The sequence below is a fragment of the Callorhinchus milii genome, unplaced genomic scaffold (genome assembly GCF_018977255.1).
Source record: "Callorhinchus milii isolate IMCB2004 unplaced genomic scaffold, IMCB_Cmil_1.0 Scaffold15, whole genome shotgun sequence".
Taxonomy (NCBI): Eukaryota; Metazoa; Chordata; class Chondrichthyes; order Chimaeriformes; family Callorhinchidae; genus Callorhinchus; species Callorhinchus milii.
The window spans coordinates 15,621,275-15,641,006 of NW_024704756.1; the positions used below are offsets into that span (position 1 = coordinate 15,621,275).

At 47.4% G+C, this 19,732-nt stretch overlaps 2 protein-coding genes across 3 annotated transcripts; one reads left to right on the forward strand and one right to left on the reverse strand.

Moving 5' to 3' along the window:
* Nucleotides 1-424: 424 nt before the first annotated feature.
* Nucleotides 425-5,581, reverse strand: LOC103178795 (ras-like protein family member 11A-like). The gene is made up of 4 exons (XM_042340695.1): nucleotides 5,121-5,581; nucleotides 3,713-3,769; nucleotides 3,537-3,616; nucleotides 425-1,006 (listed from the first exon to the last, which is right to left on the reverse strand). Exons 1-4 carry the CDS (start codon nucleotides 5,257-5,259, stop codon nucleotides 539-541), a joined length of 744 nt encoding a protein of 247 aa, XP_042196629.1. The 5' UTR covers nucleotides 5,260-5,581; the 3' UTR covers nucleotides 425-538.
* Nucleotides 5,582-7,261: 1,680 nt separating this feature from the next.
* LOC103191399 (ubiquitin carboxyl-terminal hydrolase 12) lies at nucleotides 7,262-19,460 on the forward strand. 2 transcript variants are annotated; one of them, XM_042340866.1, is made up of 10 exons: nucleotides 7,262-7,345; nucleotides 11,793-11,873; nucleotides 12,343-12,499; nucleotides 13,560-13,773; nucleotides 14,202-14,428; nucleotides 14,702-14,778; nucleotides 15,257-15,340; nucleotides 15,821-16,018; nucleotides 16,980-17,058; nucleotides 17,843-19,460. In XM_042340866.1, coding segments are annotated over exons 2-10 (1,140 nt in total). In that variant the 5' UTR covers nucleotides 7,262-7,345; nucleotides 11,793-11,871; the 3' UTR covers nucleotides 17,945-19,460. The 2 variants fall into 2 exon arrangements, with proteins under 2 accessions (XP_042196800.1, XP_042196801.1); XM_042340867.1 differs by lacking the exon at nucleotides 12,343-12,499.
* Nucleotides 19,461-19,732: the final 272 nt, after the last annotated feature.

The following is a 19,732-nucleotide window of genomic DNA, read 5'->3' on the forward strand; positions in this document are numbered from 1 at the left end:
CGACACCCCCTCCATCTGTTCAGGGGGATGTTAAAGATCGCTCGGTTAGCTCTCCTAAATGAGAGATAGCCAGCCTCGCCAGTCTGCTCTGCAAAAGTACGTATGGATAACGAACGAAGATCGGGACTTTCAATTCACAGTCTCGGCTTTTATTCCAGTCAGTGCTGGGGGATGTGCGGCATTGTCGGAGGTGCCGTCCTTCAAGTGAGATGTGGAACTGAGGTCCCACCTGGTGGTTTATATCAACATTAAAGACCCCCTGAGACTGTTTGACCAACAAGCCCCCTCCCCTGATAAAATCGGCCATTGGCTGTTTGTGGGACGCTGGCTGGGTACAAATCGGTGGCCGCGTCCGCCCACAAAATACACAGTCACTACACTTTACGGTAAGACCTGTGAAGCGCTTTGAGACTGTCTTGCCAACGTGAAAGGCGCCGTATCGGATCATCCCAATTTTTTTTTAAAACCCTCGATCAGTTTCGTTTTTCATCCTCAAAACCACCATAAAATGTCTACATTCTGCCCACAGAGCCAGGCCTCAGATCATGTTGTTGGGTTTGGCCTTGGACGAAAGGGCCTGTTTCAAACGCCTGCCCAAGTCCTGCATGTTTGGGGATCTGGGTCGAGATGAGAGGAGGCCCCTCCTCTTCTCCCCATTGCCGCTCCCCGAAGCTTTGCTGACCTCCTGGCAGATATGGTGAAAGGCATCGTAGACCTCGCTGTGGTTCTCCCTGGCCGAGACTTCGAAGTACGTCCCTCCAATCTCGCTGGCCAGCCGCACGCCTTCGGTGGTGTCCACCTGCCGTGCGTGGGGCAGGTCGGCCTTGTTCCCAATCAGCACCAGCGGGAGCCTGGCGTGCGGGATGAGCTTCCTCACCTGCTGGTGGATGGGGCGGATGGCACGGCAGCTCTCCATGTCCGTCAGTGAGAAGACAAAGACAAAGCCGTCCGCCCAGTGAAGCGAGCGGGTCAGCACCTCCTGGCTGCGATGGTCCTCTGTCTCAGGCTGGCGGGGAAACACAGGCAGCGTGATTGTGTTGGCTTGAGGAACTTTTGGTTTCTGACACACACGGAAACCCATCACCGTCGCTTAAGAGTCTCCGAAACAAGCTGAGAATTCCATGCATCCATCCTCTCCCACCCACATCATTCCCCCACCCACCTACTGTCCGAGCGATCAGGATCAAGCAGTCAGCTCAGCCCCGTTATGTTTCAGAGCACCCGTCGGCTTAAAAACAAATAAAGTGAGCGTTTTCTAAGGGTAACTGAGTACAAAGCTTTCCTAAAATTGCCCAAATGTGTACAAATTGATCTGGAAATCTACTTGGCCTGGGTATGTTTTTGTTTCCACAGTACAGTAGTTGCTCGAACTGTTGCATCAAAAATGCCTGTCCGTTGCCAGCGCCATCCTCGACCCTCTTTCGGCCCTTATTTTAAATAGAATAACTAATGGAAAGCATGTGGAGTTTCTAAAATGTTTATTTTGGAAAGTTTTTGCTGTGGTTGCTGCTAATTTTCCCCCCCCCAACCTCTCCCTCTCCCCGGCTTGGTGATGTGTTAACCTGTTAATCGTCGGCTCTTTGCACAAGCACTGTAAGCAGAGTCGCAGAGGACGTGAGGGGGTGAGTGCGTTGAGGCCCTTGAAGGAGAGGATGAAGAACTTGCACTCCATCGCTGGGGGTTGGGGGGAGTTTAGGAGGTCAGCACTTTCGTAGTCCAGCATAATAACAACTTGCATTTACATAGCGCCACTCACACAGGGTATCGTCCTAGAGCGCTTGACAGTGGAGTAGCACACCACTGAGCCGGGGGGGGGGGGGAAGATTAATATAATATTTGAACATAGTCTCTAAATCGCCCCTGTTTACCTATTAGCCAAGGCACAGGTACTGATCCTAATGCACGAACATCTTAAGGAAGACGGCCTTCTGAACTGGGCTTTAATTAAGGTGAGGGAGATTTAGTGCTGATCCCTACAGAGGCAATTGGCAAGTGATCTAAGTTAATAAACATCGCATACTTGGGCGGACTTTTTTTTTTGGTCACTAATCAGTTTATTTAAAGTTCGGAAAGCTCATATGGAAGCAATCTTTTCAGTAAAACGAAACGTAGCAAACTAGGTCACAGGTTCAGCTTGTCAAAATCAGATGGACTTTGCAAACCATCAGTGCAGTAACGGGGGTGCGTTGGATTGTGGGCGATGCCGTCCTTCGGGTGAGACATCTGCCTGTCGAGGTGGACGTTAAAGATCCCACGGCCCTATTCGAAAAGAGAAGGGAGTTTCCCTCTCCCGGTGTCCCGGACAATAATCCCTCCCCACCCCCTCCCCCCAAAATAAAGTTGTTCACTCACTCCATGACTGTTTGTGGGACATTGCGGTGTGCAATTGTTCCGTCAGGTTTGCTATCAAATAACATAAGTCATTTTGTTTCACAGTAAATCCTGTGAAGCGCTTTGAGACGTCCTTCCGACGTGATAAGGCAGGCGCTATATACCAAGTGCAAAGATTATTATTTTTATTTTATGATCACTAACGGCATCAAGCTTCTTCCTTTAATCGAGCGGAAATGTCCATCACCGCAGTGAGCTGTGCTTTACAGGACGTGACCTCGAGAGTATTTGTCTCCTGACACTGGATGCCTGAAATGGCTTGCCATCTTTGACAAGCGCAAAAATTCACCGAAAAAAGAACCAGGGTAATTTTCCACAGTGCCATCGCTTCAAGTTTCCTCTGACTGAAAGTATATCTGTTCCCACAGGGTCAAGAGCTGCCCTGGACCATTCCTCCCAGATCCCTGATTCTGAACAGAATATTAACAGAGACGTGTGAGGAACCTCCATAAGAATTATTTCATACTAGTTTTAACTCTTTTAACTACCGACTCTTGCAAATGTTCGTGTCTCTTCGTGGGTTTGCAAGGTCATTTCAAAGCATTGCTTGAGTCAATGTCATCATACGATATTGTAGTATATAACTCACGACGTTTCACCCACAAAGTGCAGTCAATTCACTTTGCAGTATATTCTGTGAAGCGCTTTGAGACGTGTCAATGACGTGATGAGGCGCTTATACCTATAAAGGTTATTATTATTACTGTATTTAGTTGTTTTTCAAAACAATGTTGTGGATTGAGTCGTCAGAGGAACTGGATTGAAAGATGACAGCAGTGCAATGCATTGTACCCTGTTTGATTTCCTGTAGCTATTCACCCAGCTTGCCTCGAAAGCAGAACGAGCTGGTAGTTCCATTGTGAGGACCACACGATCCATTATCACTTTCAAACCAGTGGCATTATCAGCACTAAACAGAGAAATAATGAAAGAACATTTGACATTTGATAATATTAATAATGTTTGCATTTGATATAGCGCCTTATACGTCATTTAAATGGCGCCTCACGGAATATACTGTAAAGTGAATTCACTGGGTATATTTTTCTTGCGGCTGAAACGCAGTCGATTGGGGTCTTTCGCGGGAGAGGAGGTTTTTTTTTTGCACAAATCTAGATTTTTTTTTAAAAACAAAATCAGATTACCTGAGAAGCATATGGCGTTTCTTGCATTTGCAATGAAATGTGATCCCCGTCGATAATAATCTGCCTTGCATAGAGAGCCCCTGGAGTTAGATGGAAACACTATTTAGTTCGTAACAAATGCTTTCCTGGAGGACGTGAAGGTATCCGATGAGTTTATGGAGATGGTACGTACGTACCTGTGTTGGGCTCGTAATCACCTATGAATCGTTTTGTGAGAAATCGGACAATCAAAGCTGTAAAATATAAATATATATATATATGTAAACACCCGATAACTCGACCCTGGCTTAACTTGTCACTACCACTTAAGACAGCCCGCTGTTAATATCCGCATTTATCTATATATTTATACACCTGCCTAACTCGCCACTCCGGATAACTTGTCACTGAGCCCTATCCAGCCGGAGTGACGAGTTTTCGATGTTGATGGAAAAAACATGTGTAATCAACTTTGTGAAAGACCCTTGAGTTTTTTCCATTGTATCAGAACATAGGCTTCTGCCTCAACATGTTTATATATATATATAGATATAACTGGGAAAAGCAAATGAGCCATGAAACTGGCGTGACTAACTCACTTGAGTTTCCACCCTACTGTATTCCCTTCTGCTCCTTCCTGATTGCGAGGGATTGAGACTTAACAGGCGGAATAATAAAAAGTAAGTGAAAGTTGAGAGCAGCCAAAACCCCCTTCATCTGACCAGCTCACACCCATTATTTTCAAGCACGTCTTCCCACCGAACAAAAAGATCGATCCCGCTCGACTGAGACAGATCCGTTCGAAAGTAGTCATTCGTAATCGCCTGTTAGAGGGGCAACAGCCCGCGTGAAAGGTGGGGAGAGTGGAAAAGTGAAAGGACTGATTTGTACATTCGTTTACAAGGTAGAAGCTAAAAGTTACGATCCCTGTTTGTCAGCCACCCTTCAAAAATCGAGGCACTCAGTCCCTGGAAGCTAATCATTAGCCCCGGTGGTTACCGTCCAGGGGAAGCTGGACTTTGCTGTGTTAAGGAGCGACAGCTATGTAGACCACAACAACAACAAGTTGCACGTACACCCCGCCGCCCTACCACGCCGGGTAGGGTCTCGCAGCGTTCAAACCGGTCAAGATTCAGGGAAGCGGCATGGGAACCGGTTGGTGAATGGGTTAATAATGTTGCGGTTTAAGCATTAAGGTCAAGAGCATCTGGGGTTTAAACCCCCCCCCCCCCCCACCCCGACCCCGACCCCAAGAGGGTAATAATCCCTCCAAAAGTCACTCAACCCACGACTATTTGTGGGAAACGCAGTGCGCTGTGCGCAATTGGCTGCTGCGTTCAGCCCACAAAATGCACAGTCAGTCAGTCCACTTCCCAACGTTACGGCATATTCTGCGAAGCGCTTTGAGACGTCTCTCAACGACGCGACGAGGGGCTGTATCGAAAGCTGAGAGTATTAGCGTTATTTGGACCGGCGGGCGTCCGGGGTGCGGTGCGGTGCGGTGCGGTGCTCGGGAGGGGAATCTCCGCCCCCACCCCGACCCACCCACCCACCCACCCCCCCCCACCCCACCGCACCCCACACACACCTTTTACACTTTCTTACCCGTCTTGCCGACGCCTCTGCCCCCCAGCACCACGAGCTTCAGGGAGCGCGCGCAGTCCAGCTCGGGTACCTCCGGGATGGGAAGCAGGAGAAAGTTGCTGGAGCCGGCTGACATGGTGTCCTGCCGCAGGGGACGCATTTACGAGACCCCGCGGTGTCCACGGCGGTTAACGATCGGCAATAAAACGGATCGCGTCCGGCCAAACCGGCTCCAGCTTCCCCTCCCGCCCCGACGGACCCCGTTTTTTTTTTTTTTCTTTGCCTTTCCCTTCACCCCGAGGGCGTTCCTACGGTTGAAGCGGACAGCCCCGAGCCTCTGCCCCCGACCGAGCTCCCAAAGCCTTCCAAGCCTCACCGGACGGAATGTGTCACGCAGTTTTAACATCAGGATCCAACCCGACACAGAGGGAGGGGTGGAGGCAAAACCCACAGCGTCCAATAGGGTACTTACTCCTTCTTTTCTCTCTTTCTTTCTCTCTCACTCTCTCTCTCTCATTCTCTCACACTCACTCTCTCTCTCATTCTCTCACACTCACTCTCTCACTCTCTCTCACACTCACTCACTCACTCTCACTCACTCTCACTCACTCTCTCTCTCACTCTCACTCACTCACTCACTCTCTCTCTCACTCTCACTCACTCACTCACTCCTTTTTTCTCTCTCTCTTTCTCTCTCACTCACTCTCTCTCACTCTCTCTCTCTCATTCTCTCACACTCACTCTCTCACTCTCTCTCACTCTCTCTCACTCACTCTCACTCACTCTCTCTCACTCTCTCACTTTCACTCTCTCTCTCACTCACTCTCACTCACTCTCACTCACTCTCACTCTCTCTCTCATTCTCTCACTCTCACACTCTCACTCACTCTCTCACTCACTCCCTCTCTCTCTCGCTCTCTCCTTCGGTACGCAAGAAAAATCTGATGGAAGCAGAGCTGGACTTTAATAATAATAATAATAATAATAATAATAATAATATTTAAGGAGTAACTTGCGTGAACCGAGGCGGCTCAGGACTCGCCGCAGTCAGCGCGGCCGCTCGTGCCTTTCTTTCACGCAACGCCCTTCGCGTCGGAGCGAGTCCCGGAGACCCGGGACGGCGGCGGCGTTGGGACGCGGAGGCTGAAGGCTGTTCGGATTTTTTTTTTCTTCTTCTTTCTTTCTTTCTTTCTTTCTTTCTTTCTGGGTCCGTTTTTTTTTAAAAAAAAAGAAAGGATAAATGTCCGCGTCCGCACAGAGAAACAAACGAAAAGAAAACCGTTTGTACGTAGAACGATATTAAGTCGTGCGAACGGAGAGCCCCGAAGGACTTCGCGCGCGCGTGTGTGTGTGTGTGCGCGTTTCCAGCAAAGTGGGGGGGGGGACGTCGGCGTTGGGGGGTATCAAAGACCTCTCCGCTTTGGACGGGAGCCCCGACTCAACCGGTGGCGGTGGGGGGCGCGGGGTGGGGGTTGGGGTGGGGGGCGCGGGGTGGGGGTGGGGGGCGCGGGGTGGGGGTGGGGGGCACGGGGTGGGGGTGGGGGGCGCGGGGTGAAACGCTGCATTGTCCATCCCATCCACTCTCCCCACCTCCTCCCCCCCAACTCTCCCCCCTCCCCCCAACTCTCCCCCCTCCCCCCCCAACTCTCCCCCTCCCCCCAACTCTCCCCCTCCCCCCCCAACTCTCCTCCCTCCCCCAACTCTCCCCCTCCCCCCCAACTCTCCCCCCTCCCCCCCAACTCTCCCCCTCCCCCCCAACTCTCCCCCCTCCCCCCAACTCTCCCCCCTCCCCCCCCAACTCTCTCCCTCCCCCCAACTCTCCCCCTCCCCCCCAACTCTCCTCCCTCCCCCCAACTCTCCCCCTCCCCCCCAACTCTCCCCCCTCCCCCCCAACTCTCCTCCCTCCCCCAACTCTCCTCCCTCCCCCCAACTCTCCCCCCTCCCCCCAACTCTCCCCCTCCCCCCAACTCACCCCTCTCCCCCACAACTCTCCCCCTTCCCCCCCAGTGCCTCCCCTACCCCCAACCACACTCCCCTCATTGCTCCCCCCCACAGTGCCCCCCCCGCTGTGCGGTGCGGCGCTGTGCGGTGCGGGGCGGGGGTGCGGTGCGGGGCGGGGCCGCCAGGGGGCGGTGTCTGTGTGTCCGGGGCTGTGGGTGTGACGGGGCCGCGGGGGGGGACATGGCGGCGGTGGGCGGATGGAAGCGCTGATGACTGTCAGGAAACTCGCCTCCATCTGTACCATGGTGAGGGGGGGGGGCACCGGGGGGGGGGGCACCGGGGGGGGGGGGCACCGGGGGGGGGAGAGGGGGGTACCGGGGGGGGAGGGGGGCACCGGGGAGAGGGGGGCACCGGGGGGGAGAGTGCGGGGGGGTACCGGGGGGCCCGGACCCCAGCACCGGGGGGAGAGGGCAGAGAGAGAGGGATAGAGTAGGGGGGAGAGAGAGTGGGGGGGAGAGGGGGAGGGAGAGAGTGGGGGGGAGAGAGTGGGGGGGGAGAGAGAGGGGGAGAGAGTGGGGGGAGAGGGGAGAGAGAGAGAGGAGGGGGAGAGAGATGAGGGGAGAGAGAGTGGGGGAGAGTGGGGGAGAGAGGGGGGGAGGGAGGGGGGGAGAGAGAGTGTGTGAGGGGGGGAGAGAGAGTGGGGGAGAGAGAGTGGGGTGGGGGGGGGGGGGGGGGGGGGAGAGAGCTATAAATAAACCTCAGGCTTTCAGAGGGTGGCACTGCCTGAGAGAGACCCCCTGGGGGGGGGGGGTGGGGTGGGGGTGGGGGGGAGAAGGGAGAGGGGGTCCTGTGTCTCAAAAGGGGGGGGTGGGGGGGGGGGGGGGTGGGGGGGTTGTACCTGAAATCAGATGAGCATAAAAATTTCGGGGTTGTGTCCGAAATCAGGGGGTTGCCTCGAATCAAGGGGTTGCGTCGCAAACGGCAGCAATAATAATCATAATAATAATAACAATAATTCATCATAATTATAGTATCATCATAATAATAATTCATCATAATAATTAAGGATAAGCCTCGCCTTTGATGCGGCGTCTTATCCCGTCTTCCAGGCGCCTCGAGGCGCTTCGCAGCGCTCCCGCTGTCCAGCGCCTCGTCTCGAGGACGCGATGGATGAGGGGCTACAGAAGAATGCGAGGATCGTTGTGGCGGTTGTTATTATTATTATCTTATATTATTATCTTATTATCTTATTATTATCTTATTATTATATTATATTATTATTTATTATCTTGTTATTATTATTATTATTATCTTATTATTATTATTATCTTGTTGTTATTATTATCTTATTGTTATCTTATTATTATTATCTTGTTATTATTATTATCTTGTTATTATTATTATTATCTTGTTATTATTATTATCTTATTATTATTATTATTATCTTATTATTATTATCTTATTATCTTATTATTATTATCTTGTTATTATTATCTTGTTATTATTATTATTATTATCTTATTATTATTATCTTATTATTATTATTATCTTATTATTATTATCTTGTTATTATTATTATTATCTTGTTATTATTATTATTATCGTGTTATTATTATTATCTTGTTATTATTATTATCTTGTTGTTATTATTATTATCTTATTGTTATTATTATTATCTTATTATTATCTTATTATTATTATCTTATTATTATTATCTTGTTATTATTATTATCTTGTTATTATTATCTTATTATTATTATTATTATCTTATTATTATTATTATCTTGTTCTTATTATTATTATTGTCGAAGTTTTAGCCTGAAAAACCGTGTGTGTGAAGCGAGTAAAAAGAGGGTCTAAATGTATGTGTTGACAATCGAAATACTGACTCCCGGGAGAACCGCGTCCACTGTCCAAACTGCCATCAGATGAGGTTCAATGGGGGAATGTTGTGTCAAACTTCCGTTTCGCTCTTCATGTGTTCGTTTATTGAAAAGTAACCCCGGATCCCCCTCTCTCTCTCTCTCTCTCTCTCTCTCTCTCTCTCTCTCTCCTTTTTTTCCCCCCCCCAAAAAAAAACGTCTCCGCACTCGGCATCGGGTACGTCCCGGGTTTTTCGGGGTTCCGATCGGTTTTGTCCTCCGTGCGGTTTTGCAGAGATTTAATCCTTTTCCGTTTGATGAAGATTCGTTTTGAGAGCTGATTCCCAACCGGCACGGCCCCCCCACCCCCACCCCCCCGCCCCCCATTTAAATATACGCAGCCTTTAGTGTCCGCGCGCGCGCGCGTGTGTGTGTGTGTAAAAAATATATCTCAAAAACGCTCCACGCAATTTTTGGAGGCTCCGTCCTCCGGGTGAGAATCGACGACCTCTCTCATGTTCCGGTGGACGTTATCTCGTGGCGCTGTTCAGACGGAGAAGGGAGTTGCCGCTGAGATCCCGGCCCAACAACCCCCCCACCCCCCACCCCCAACCCCCCACCCCGGATAAAATTACCCACTCACTTCCTGGCCGCTTTCTCCCGATGAACGTCTTCCCTGCGTTCGTTTATGCCCCTTCTGTGGTTTTCAGTGTTTGCTCTTTAGCTCTTCGAGTAGTCAGTCTGCAAAGCATTATCGGTCTACGAAGCTTACCCTCGTCAGTAAAGGCCGGAAATCCTCCTTTAATTTAGTTGTCAGGAGTGTTTATTGCCGCAGCTTCTTTGTACCGGTAACCTGCCTTTACCGCCAATTGAATTTGGGAGCAGTTGATGGCATATATTTAAGAGGAAAAGGGCACGTTGTCTTTTTCAGGTCATTTGCAGTGGAAAAAAATCCGAAGGCTTTCTGCTCTGGCGGAGTCCGGGGTTATTCTTTGGCTGCGGGAGTTGATTTTTCATGATTATAGCTAAATAGACGTACAATATGTTTGCAGCTTTCACTTCCTGCAGCTGCGACGTGTCCATTAATGGGACCGTTGTCATTTACAGCGGTAGCTATCGATTTTCACTGTGCTCCAGCTCAAGTACTGTGTCTGCGCTCAGAGGGCTGTCGGGAACCGTCGAAACCAAGTCCTTTGGGGACGCGTGTAAATGCATAAAACCTCCGTGCTCTGCAGTGCTCGAGAAGAGTGGCGCGAGAGCGAACCATGGTGGCCGTTTGAATCGTGAACTAACTTTCTGCAGGAACCTTCGCGAGGTCTTCGGGCTCCAGCTTTGCCGTGTTCCGTCGCTAACGGTTCACGTCAAGCCTCTGATTTTTACTGGGTTCCCTTTGTCTGACTCGGTTTCTTTTAACTTGCGAGCCGTACCATTTCAGGAACGACGGGCAAGTTCTGCCCTCATAGGAACAGATCAATCTGGGTCTGTCAGAGCACTACAAATGGATCTATTTTTTGCCCGCCTACCTTTGCCGTTTCTGTGTCGGCATTTAAGTCGGGGCCGAATGGGGTATTGTTCGGAATTTAACGTCGGACCCCCCTGAATACTTCCAATGTGATTAGACTATCTGCTCTTGTACACATTGGCAGCACCGCAGGCCCAGTCACACGATATCGACGTGAAATTTAGCTTATGACTAAACCGAGGATTATAACAGCGCAATCAATGCTCAACCCACCCCCAGTCCCACGAGCTGTTGAGATTCCACGATGGTGAAGGTCCAAAGCTCTCCGTAAAGTAAACAGCTTTTTTTTAAACGAAAATCAAGCTCTGTGCAGCATTGATTAGTGGCACATTTACGCATTTAATATTTATGAAGTGTGCAGAAGACACAGGAGGGCAGAAGAAGATCAGCCCTGCAGTAATTTGCCGCTTCGTTTATAAATTGAGGAAATGGTCGTGGAAATCTGAGAGGACGTGCCGTGTGATTTTTTTTTTAACGTTGAACTCAATAGTGCGCGTGAGTGAAACGATCGAATGAAATTCCTTCCACCTTTTCTTAATCCATAAAAACATTTTTTTGTGAAATTCTTTAAAAAAATTATTTATTTTCCTTCCAAGACCTTACTCTTCGACCGCGCCTCCGATCATCTTCCCACCTCCATCCCCCTTTGCCCTCCAACCCCCTTGACTCCAGCCCCCAGTTCAGGTGCAAACTCTTCCTTGTACACCGCCTTGGGACGTCCCACTGACGTGAAAGCCGCGATATAAGTGTAATTTCTTGTTGTTGACGGAGGAATAACATCACTCACTCTGTCGTGCCGAGGAATTGGATTTGGCAATGGAGTATGGATCCATGAATTCTGACTCATTGATCTTTTAGACATCTTATAGGGAGAGCGAAGTCATGTGGGTGGCCCTTTGAGACTGTCTCTGTCATTTCAGTGTTTCACAGAATGCCTCCATCGTTTTAATCCCCTTTCTCCCTCCCACCTGTTCCGCTTCCCCCGAATGTCTTTACCCTCCAAAATATCCTTCTCGCTTCGAAACGCCTCCGTATAGGAAGAGGAGAGGCGTATTAAGCTCCTTTATTGACCGAAACCAGTTCTTTGTTACCGGACGACAGCTGGATTTTACAAATCAATAATGGTTTGTATCCTGATAACGATGGACTGCGCCTTTAAGAGGTTGCGTGGGGTGAAAATTATTTTCCCTCGTTTCAGAAACGCTTCAGTAATAATCTTGTGTATTGGATAATAGCGCCTTATCGCGTTCTCAAGAATGTCTGAAAGCACTTCGCCGGATTTTACTGGATCAGAAGCGTTGGAAAAGGTGTAACGGTTCGTTGCTTTGATTCTTTTGTGTGTAACTGTTTTTGTGTGTATGTTTTCAGGGCGCCAATGCCTCCGCATTGGAGAAAGAGATTGGGCCAGAACAGTTTCCCGTAAACGAACATTACTTTGGCTTAGTCAATGTGAGTTATGGCTAATTTCCCCCCTGAAGACCCTGTAACGTTTGCGACGATCGTTCCAATTTGCCTATTTTTTTTTTAAAAAGTTTCATCGACCGTTAAAATGTCTCCTTTTAAAACACCATTTTTTTTGAAAAAAAACCTCTATAACCAGGGACCGGTTTGGAAGGAATTTCATTGATTGTTTAATCGGGTCACTTGCGCTGCGAGGTGCAATAGGGCAGCGATCCCAGGCTTCTCTTAGTCCACTCAACACAAAGGGACTTCCAAAGTTTTCATCTTTTTCACAAGAGTAAAAGCAAGAACGGGATGTTTTCCCCCGGGTGGGTGAGCGGGGAGGGCTTTGGTGGGAGATGGATTGCTGGGAGTAGAGGACGAGAGGGGTGGTGGTTGTTTTTTTTTTTCTTTTTAGATCACTTTGCATTTTCTTTGCCTGCTGTACGTTTTTTTTTTATATATATTCCTCTCTCAGGATGGATCTTTCTCATCCTATAATGGCAGCCTCCTCGACCACATGGCGAGATTTCAGACAGCTCGGAGTAGCACACCAGAGCAGTCTGTCCGCTCCTCCGCATTCGCTTGTGCAGTTACGTGTGGAGTATGGGGCCTGGGACTGCTCGCAGTGCCAGGTAGCTATCTTTTATTTCATAAAGCCTTTTTCTTTTCTTATTCTCTTCTTCGCAGCCCCACCCCACCCCACCCCGCCCTCCCCCACCCCACCCACCCCTGCTCCGCCTTAAATACCTTACAAATATTTTGCTAATAATGCAAATCGCAAAACTCCAATTGCAGTTTTCCAGTTGGATATTTTAGTCCTTTTCTTCCCCCCCCCCAGGTTCTCTGTACCCAACGCCCAGGATAAACCGCTTACGCTTGTGAAAAATCTTGGCAGTTTTGGATTTACCCTAATTGGGGGAAGGGATAGGGACCTCTTAAAGTAGTTGTTTTTCTTTTACTCGATTTTGCAGGGCTATGGGTAAGAGCTGGGGAGTGGGACGAGTCGGTGGCTCTTTCAAAGAGCCGGCAGAGGCACGATGACAGGCCGAATGGCCTCCTTCTGCGCTGTGAGATTCTACGATTTTCACCATCAATGCCGCCCCCACTCCCCCCTCCCCCTTTTTTTTCATTTTATTATTGGTGAAATGCAATTGGCAAAAAAAAATAGTATTCCTCTCCAAAAGAAAAAAAGCCCCCAAAACCCCGATCCCCTGAGTTCGGCAGCTTTTTCTGGGCTTCCGATGATTCCCGCGTCTGGCAGTCCAGCCGATTGACACGCAGACCCTCGCACGCTTTGAACCCCGTCGCCGGGTAAAGGTGACCTCAGCGCTGCACGCACCGCGCCCCGGGACCCTGTGTGACACCCGAATCGTTTGAATTGTTTGAGGCCAGCGATCTGCGCTGCTTTGTGTTGTGCGTGGTCGCGACCGTGTGTGTTCGTAAGACGATTTAAATCACCTGTCACCTAAGCGGGACAACTCCGGTTAACAACTCACCAGCTTATTTACCAGAGCTGACAATGATGGAACTGTACCTTAACAATTTTGAAGGGATGGACCAGATGAGAATCATTTCCATTCCTGCTTGAAATCTACACGTTAATTCTTTTTAAGAAAAAATATGTTTTGGACAGTGAAGCCGGGCCGCCTGTTCCCTTTGCTTCATCTTGACTTTGTTTTCCCGTCTCACTAGTTCGGCAATACCTGCTACTGCAATTCGGTTTTGCAAGCGCTTTACTTCTGCCGTCCGTTTCGGGAAAAGGTTCTGGCCTACAAGGTACAGCCCAGGAAGAAGGAAAGCCTGCTGACCTGCCTGTCCGACCTCTTCAACAGCATCGCCACGCAGAAGAAGAAAGTTGGCGTGATTCCGCCCAAGAAATTCATATCAAGGTTAAGGAAAGAAAATGGTAAATGGGGCTGCGTTGGAAATGACTTTGAGAACAGTCTGTGCTAAAATAACAACTGGAACTTGCATTTATACAGCGCCCTTCAGAGAGCTTAACAGATGCGGAGGGTTTAGAGGGAGTGAGTTCCAAAATTTTCGGGGCATAGTGGCTGAAAGCACGGCAGCAACTGGTGGACGTAGAGGACGAGGGACAAGCAGGAGGCCGGATGGCTGTTTGAGCAAAACTGGCAGCGGCGTTTCGCCCACAAAATGCACAGTCAATCCACTCTACCGTACATCCCGTGAAGCGCTTTGAGGAGCCTTGACGACGTGATAAGGCGCAATATCGAATGCAAGGATTATTATTAAATTGTTCTACTCTTTGTGTGAGTCTATTTCCAGTCACTGAACACCTTTTTCTTTGTTTTTCTGGGGTGGTGGGGTTTACAGAATTGTTTGATAATTATATGCAGCAAGATGCTCACGAGTTCCTGAACTACCTGCTGAACACCATCGCCGACTTGCTGCAAGAGGAGAAGAAGCAGGAGAAGCAGAACGGCAAGTTGCAGAACGGCAGCGTAAGAAGCGAGGACCACCAGAAGCCCAGGCCGACCTGGGTCCACGAAATATTTCAAGGAACGCTAACGAACGAAACCCGGTGTCTCAACTGTGAGACCGTAAGTCCCCCCACCCCTTCATGGCTCCCCCACCCCCCCGTTTGCCTACAAGCACCCATTTGACTTCATTTCACAGTAAATCCTGTGAAGTGCTTTGAGATATCCGCTATACCAAATGCAAGGCTTATTATTCCATGATATAAAAGTAATGAATTGAATAATTTAGTCTTCGGTCCAGCCTTTAGCTGTAGTGTCGGGAGAGGCATTTTACCCTTTTGAAGGACTTTTGACTGTTTGTGGTGGTTACAGGTCAATTATTCTCTTCCTCTACAGGTTAGCAGCAAAGATGAAGACTTTTTGGATCTTTCAGTTGACGTGGAACAAAACACTTCGATAACTCATTGTTTAAGGTGATTCTGAGCATATACATACCTGTCATTAACACGGTGGCTTTTTAACATTGCCTGAAACCTGCAGAAAGCAGAGTTTTTTTTTTAGTTGTTTATTTTAGTGAGTGAATGTCAGTGCTGGGGGAATGCGATTGCCTTTGACGCCTATTCTCTACATCAGCCACGGATTAGATTCCGGTGGAAGCCCTGTGCAATCTTCCCGACACCTAACCTCATAAGAGGGGATTCCTTTCCTCACCAGTAAGAGCTTTGTTATTTCCCTTAATTGTAAGACAAACATTTAATATCACGTCGGGACAGGGTCCCAAAGTGCTTCACGAGATTTCAATGTAAAGTGTAATGACTGTGGAGGTGAACAGAGCAGCCGATAAAGGTTTAGGGTGAATGTTTATTGGAAAAACACTTGCAAGTTTCATGCTGCTCGTGTGCTGAAAACCCAGTCACATTTTCATGACCATTTTGCCTGTGCTTTTGGCAGAGGCTTCAGTAACACGGAGACACTGTGCAGTGAATGCAAGTACTACTGCGAGCAATGTCGCAGTAAGCAAGAAGCCCAAAAGAGGTCAGTACATCCTTTTTTACGGAAACGAGCAGGAGATGGGAGGTGGGGTGGAGGGAGCGAGGTGGGGGAATGCTTTTCATTTCGCACATTTGGAACAAAATAACTTATCATTTGGACAATTTGTAAGATTGTCAATGTCTTCTGTTTTTGTCAGAGCGAGAGAAAACTACTAGTTTTGCTTCCATTTGTTTTCCTTTAGGATCGACACGCATGGCCTTACTGCTCCGAGCACCCGTAACATCTAGCTCCATTGTAACAAGTGTTATGGATTAATTGCTGGAGCACAGTCTTATGCATGAATCTGGTTATTGTAATCGCGTTTTACTGTAGTAGATTCAGGTACATTTTAAACTGCTGAATTTCTGAAATGTTGCTGTTTTGGACATTGCTGCATGTCAAAATGTGAGCAAATTTGGTCGTTAGATTTCTGTTTACATACATATATATCCCCCTCTCCTCCGTATCCCTCTCCTCTTGCAGAATGAGGGTGAAGAAACTTCCAATGATACTCGCTCTGCACTTAAAAAGGTTCAAATATATGGACCAGCTTCATCGATATACAAAACTCTCCTACAGAGTGGTGTTTCCACTGGAGCTGAGGCTTTTTAACACATCAGGGGATGCCACCAATCCAGACCGACTGTACGATCTTGTAGCTGTGGTTGTTCACTGTGGCAGGTAAGGCTCCTCTCGAGAAAGTCCGTGAATTCCACCTTTGTACACCGTTCATACCAACTCATCGGTTCGCCCACCAAATATACAGTCAATTCGCTTTGCAATATATTCTGTGAAGCGCTTTGAGGCGTCTCAAAGACGTGATGAGGCGCTATTTCAAATGCAAGGGTTATAATAAACATTCACCTACGAAACGTACAGTCACCACCCTTTATAGCGAAATCCTGTGAAGCGTTTGAGATGCCCTCCTGACTTGAAAGGCACAATATCATATGTTAGGATTATTATTATCGTAGCAAATTCACTCTTTGAGTTTCATCAGTAAGATGCTAATGTGAATATCATGCAAAGTCCAACCCAGGCGTTACTCAACTTGTACTCAGACAATTCAGGTGTCTGTGGAACAGCTTCGGTAATGTGTTAAAATTCATTACAGATGTTGGAGACGGGGGAAGAGAAGGGTTTAATATCACGGTGGTCTAGTTCTTTTGCCGACTTGGGTCACAACTTCCCAGATGTGCACTGTGCAGGCAGCTGGTCGATTGAATGAATTTACATTTGGAGAAATTCCCAAGTAAACATGCTTCCGAGACCATTTCCCTCCTTCCGGCTCTCTCCCAGTCTGTTGCAGAATAAACGGAAGAATTTTGGATCCATTGAAGGAATGTGTAGGGGAGAGTCTGATGTTGAACACTATGGGATGGAGGGAAAAGTGGGAAAGTAACTTATATTACGTTTTAATTGCTTAAAACAAAGATGCCTTTGGCAGGAACGTGGAGGTGTAAATTTACCCTTAAGTTGGTCAATTACCTCCTGTCTCCTATACTGCCAAACACTGCCGTGTGCATTAATCTTACATAACACTCCATCCAGAGTAAGGGAACACCAGGTTCCATGTTTATTTATTAAAGGTTTTCCACGCTACGAAATTCCATGCAGTAACATCTAAATCTTTCCCTTGCAGCGGCCCTAATCGCGGACATTATATCACCATTGTAAAGAGCCATGGGTTCTGGCTGCTCTTTGACGATGATATCGTAGAGGTAATACCTGCAGCTTATTATGCCATTTTGCTTCTTTTATGAACGGCTCTTATACTAAGAGTCATTTTCTGCTTTAGCCTTGCTTATGTGGAAAAGTTCCAGAATACTAAATGCGCTGTATCGGATCGCGGTGAGAGGCGGCAAGCACTCTGGATTATCCAGCTGTTACCGCCAGCGTTGCTACTGAAAAAGAAAGCCAAAGTGTCCACTTTAGAGGAAATCTCAGAAAGATGGGTCCGTGGGGAGAGAAGAAAAGACAAAACAATCTCCGTGGGTGTGCAGTTGTTCACATATGGTTTGCATTTCATTTTGTGGAAACTCGCAGTTCTTAACGTTCACAAACATCAATTTTGCAATTACCAATTTTTCTCAACTGACCGATTGCCTGCTTATATTCAATGCCTGATTTTAGACCAATAGGTGAATGTCCAATTTATTGTTACCATAGAATTATATGGCATGGATACAGGCCATTCTGGCCAATTTATCCGTGCTGGTCATTATAATCCACACGAGCCCCCGCTCCTCCCATTCCCCTCTCCTATATCCCTCTGTTCCCTTTTCCCTCACGTAGGCATCAAGTTATTCTCTTAAATCCATTCCTTAACTTCCCAAGATCTGAAAGTCCCACCCAGTCTTAGCGTGAACAGCTTGTGCTTACGTAGTGTCTTCGACTTGTCTTTGACAATAATTACTGTCAAGCGCTTTGTGAACTTTCCACATATAAGATGCTACGACTTCCTCTTTCACTTGAGTGGGTGACAAGGTTTCCTTCTGATTGCAGAAAATAGACGCTCAAGCTATTGAAGAATTCTACGGATTAACTTCAGACATCTCGAAAAACTCTGAATCAGGTTACATTCTTTTCTACCAATCAAGGGACTGAGAGGGAAAGAGAAGATCGGAATTACTTGTTATCCTAAAGGAACCTGGTGCTTTGTAGCAACTCCCGCAGGGCGTAGGGCAGGAGTGTGGAGAACACTGAACACGGCGGACTTTAGCTTGTGATGTGAAGGCTCGGGCTATAATCCACGCTGCCAGTGTGGGACATGAGTTTGCCACGCTCCGTTCCGTCGCTTCCAAAAAAAAAATCATTGTGCGCTCCTTGAAAATGGGAAACTCACTCACAAGTTGGTCCAGCTGCTTTTTTTTTTATTTAAAAAATGTTTTACTTTCAGCTGCTTACCTTGATCTCGGAGCAGGAGACCGTTCAGCCTATTCATCCTGTTCCGTCATCTTATTAGATCGTTGCAGGGTTTTTGAATTCCATTTCCCCACCTGTTTTCCATACCCCTCAGTACTCATATCAGCATTAGTTACAGAAAGCTTAATTTTTTTTAAAATTGAAAGAAATACAAAAGTTTTCAAAACTGGTCGCTCAGTACAATAACTTTGCTTTTTATTTTTTTATTAAAAAGAGGTGCTTGCAGACACGACTGTAAATGTTCCCACCGATGTGTTTTTTTTTTTAAAAAAAACGCATTGATTTCAGCGTTAAGGGTTTGACGTGACAAAAGCATTGATTGTTTTTAAATGCAAACTCTAAAACGCTAAAGGTTTTGTTTTTTTTAACGAGAGATTTTCTTGACTTGTTGAACGACGTGCTTTGTAAAATATTTTCTCTCTCTCTCGCGCTCCCAGAACAGTGGAGCTGAATTACATTATGACTGCTCTTGGAATGATTTTGCTTAAGAGAGGGAAGTGTTGAAAGTAAATCGGTTGATCGGGTGATCAGGGCTACTTTTTACAACTGGTGCTGCTGTGTCTGTTTGTTTACTTGCGAGAAGCCACACAATTATGTGTCTATTGTAGGTTCTTGGGGGGGAAAAGATATTCCCAAGATCCCATGACTATTTCTTTTGCAAATGTAGCGGTTACATTCATAACCCCATTTACTTTCCACTGCTTTCCTTGGTCTCGGAGCAGAAGGGCCATTCAACCTATTAATAATCCCGTTCTGTCATCTTATTATATCATTGCAGACCTTTGAATCCCATTTCCCACTTGTTTTCCATACAACTTAGAATTCGTTGTTGCATTGGTTACAGAAAGCTTCCCCTACTCACTGGCGTTTGAACAGCTCCGTTGTTCACCAGTGGTGGACCGAATTCAGTGTTAAACGCGCCCGGACCCAACACTCCAGTTCCTGCATTGGGAAGTTAATTCAGGTCACCAGAGACGTGTCTTTTGTATTTTGAGTTCAAACATTTTTACAAACAAATAATAAGGTGTGTGATTTGAAAGGTGTTTGCAAGAGACATGACGCAGACTGAAAACCTCTTACAAAGTGCACTTTTGATACAGACTTACAAGTATCTGAACAGGCGTAAATCATGGCGTGTGGCTTGACATAGTCTTGTATTCCAAGGACTCTGAATAAAAGTAACTTATGGTCCAAAAAATGTCTCTGTGCTGTTTTTTGGGGGTCGGGGGGGGTCGTCACGACATGGCATCTACATCAGCTCTGGTGTAATTTTCAATGTCTCTTTTATGTTGTCGTTGTGTCCTTTTATCAAACTCAGGTCCTCTCGCTTGCGAGGCGAGTGCTATAACCACTAAGCTGCAGGACTCCACTTACCTGGAGAGGCTGGTCTGCCCGTAGCTGGTGATAGATTGCACCTGCACTGAATAAGGAATACAGCAAATTTTACCTTAGAAATCCCAGAGACCGTGC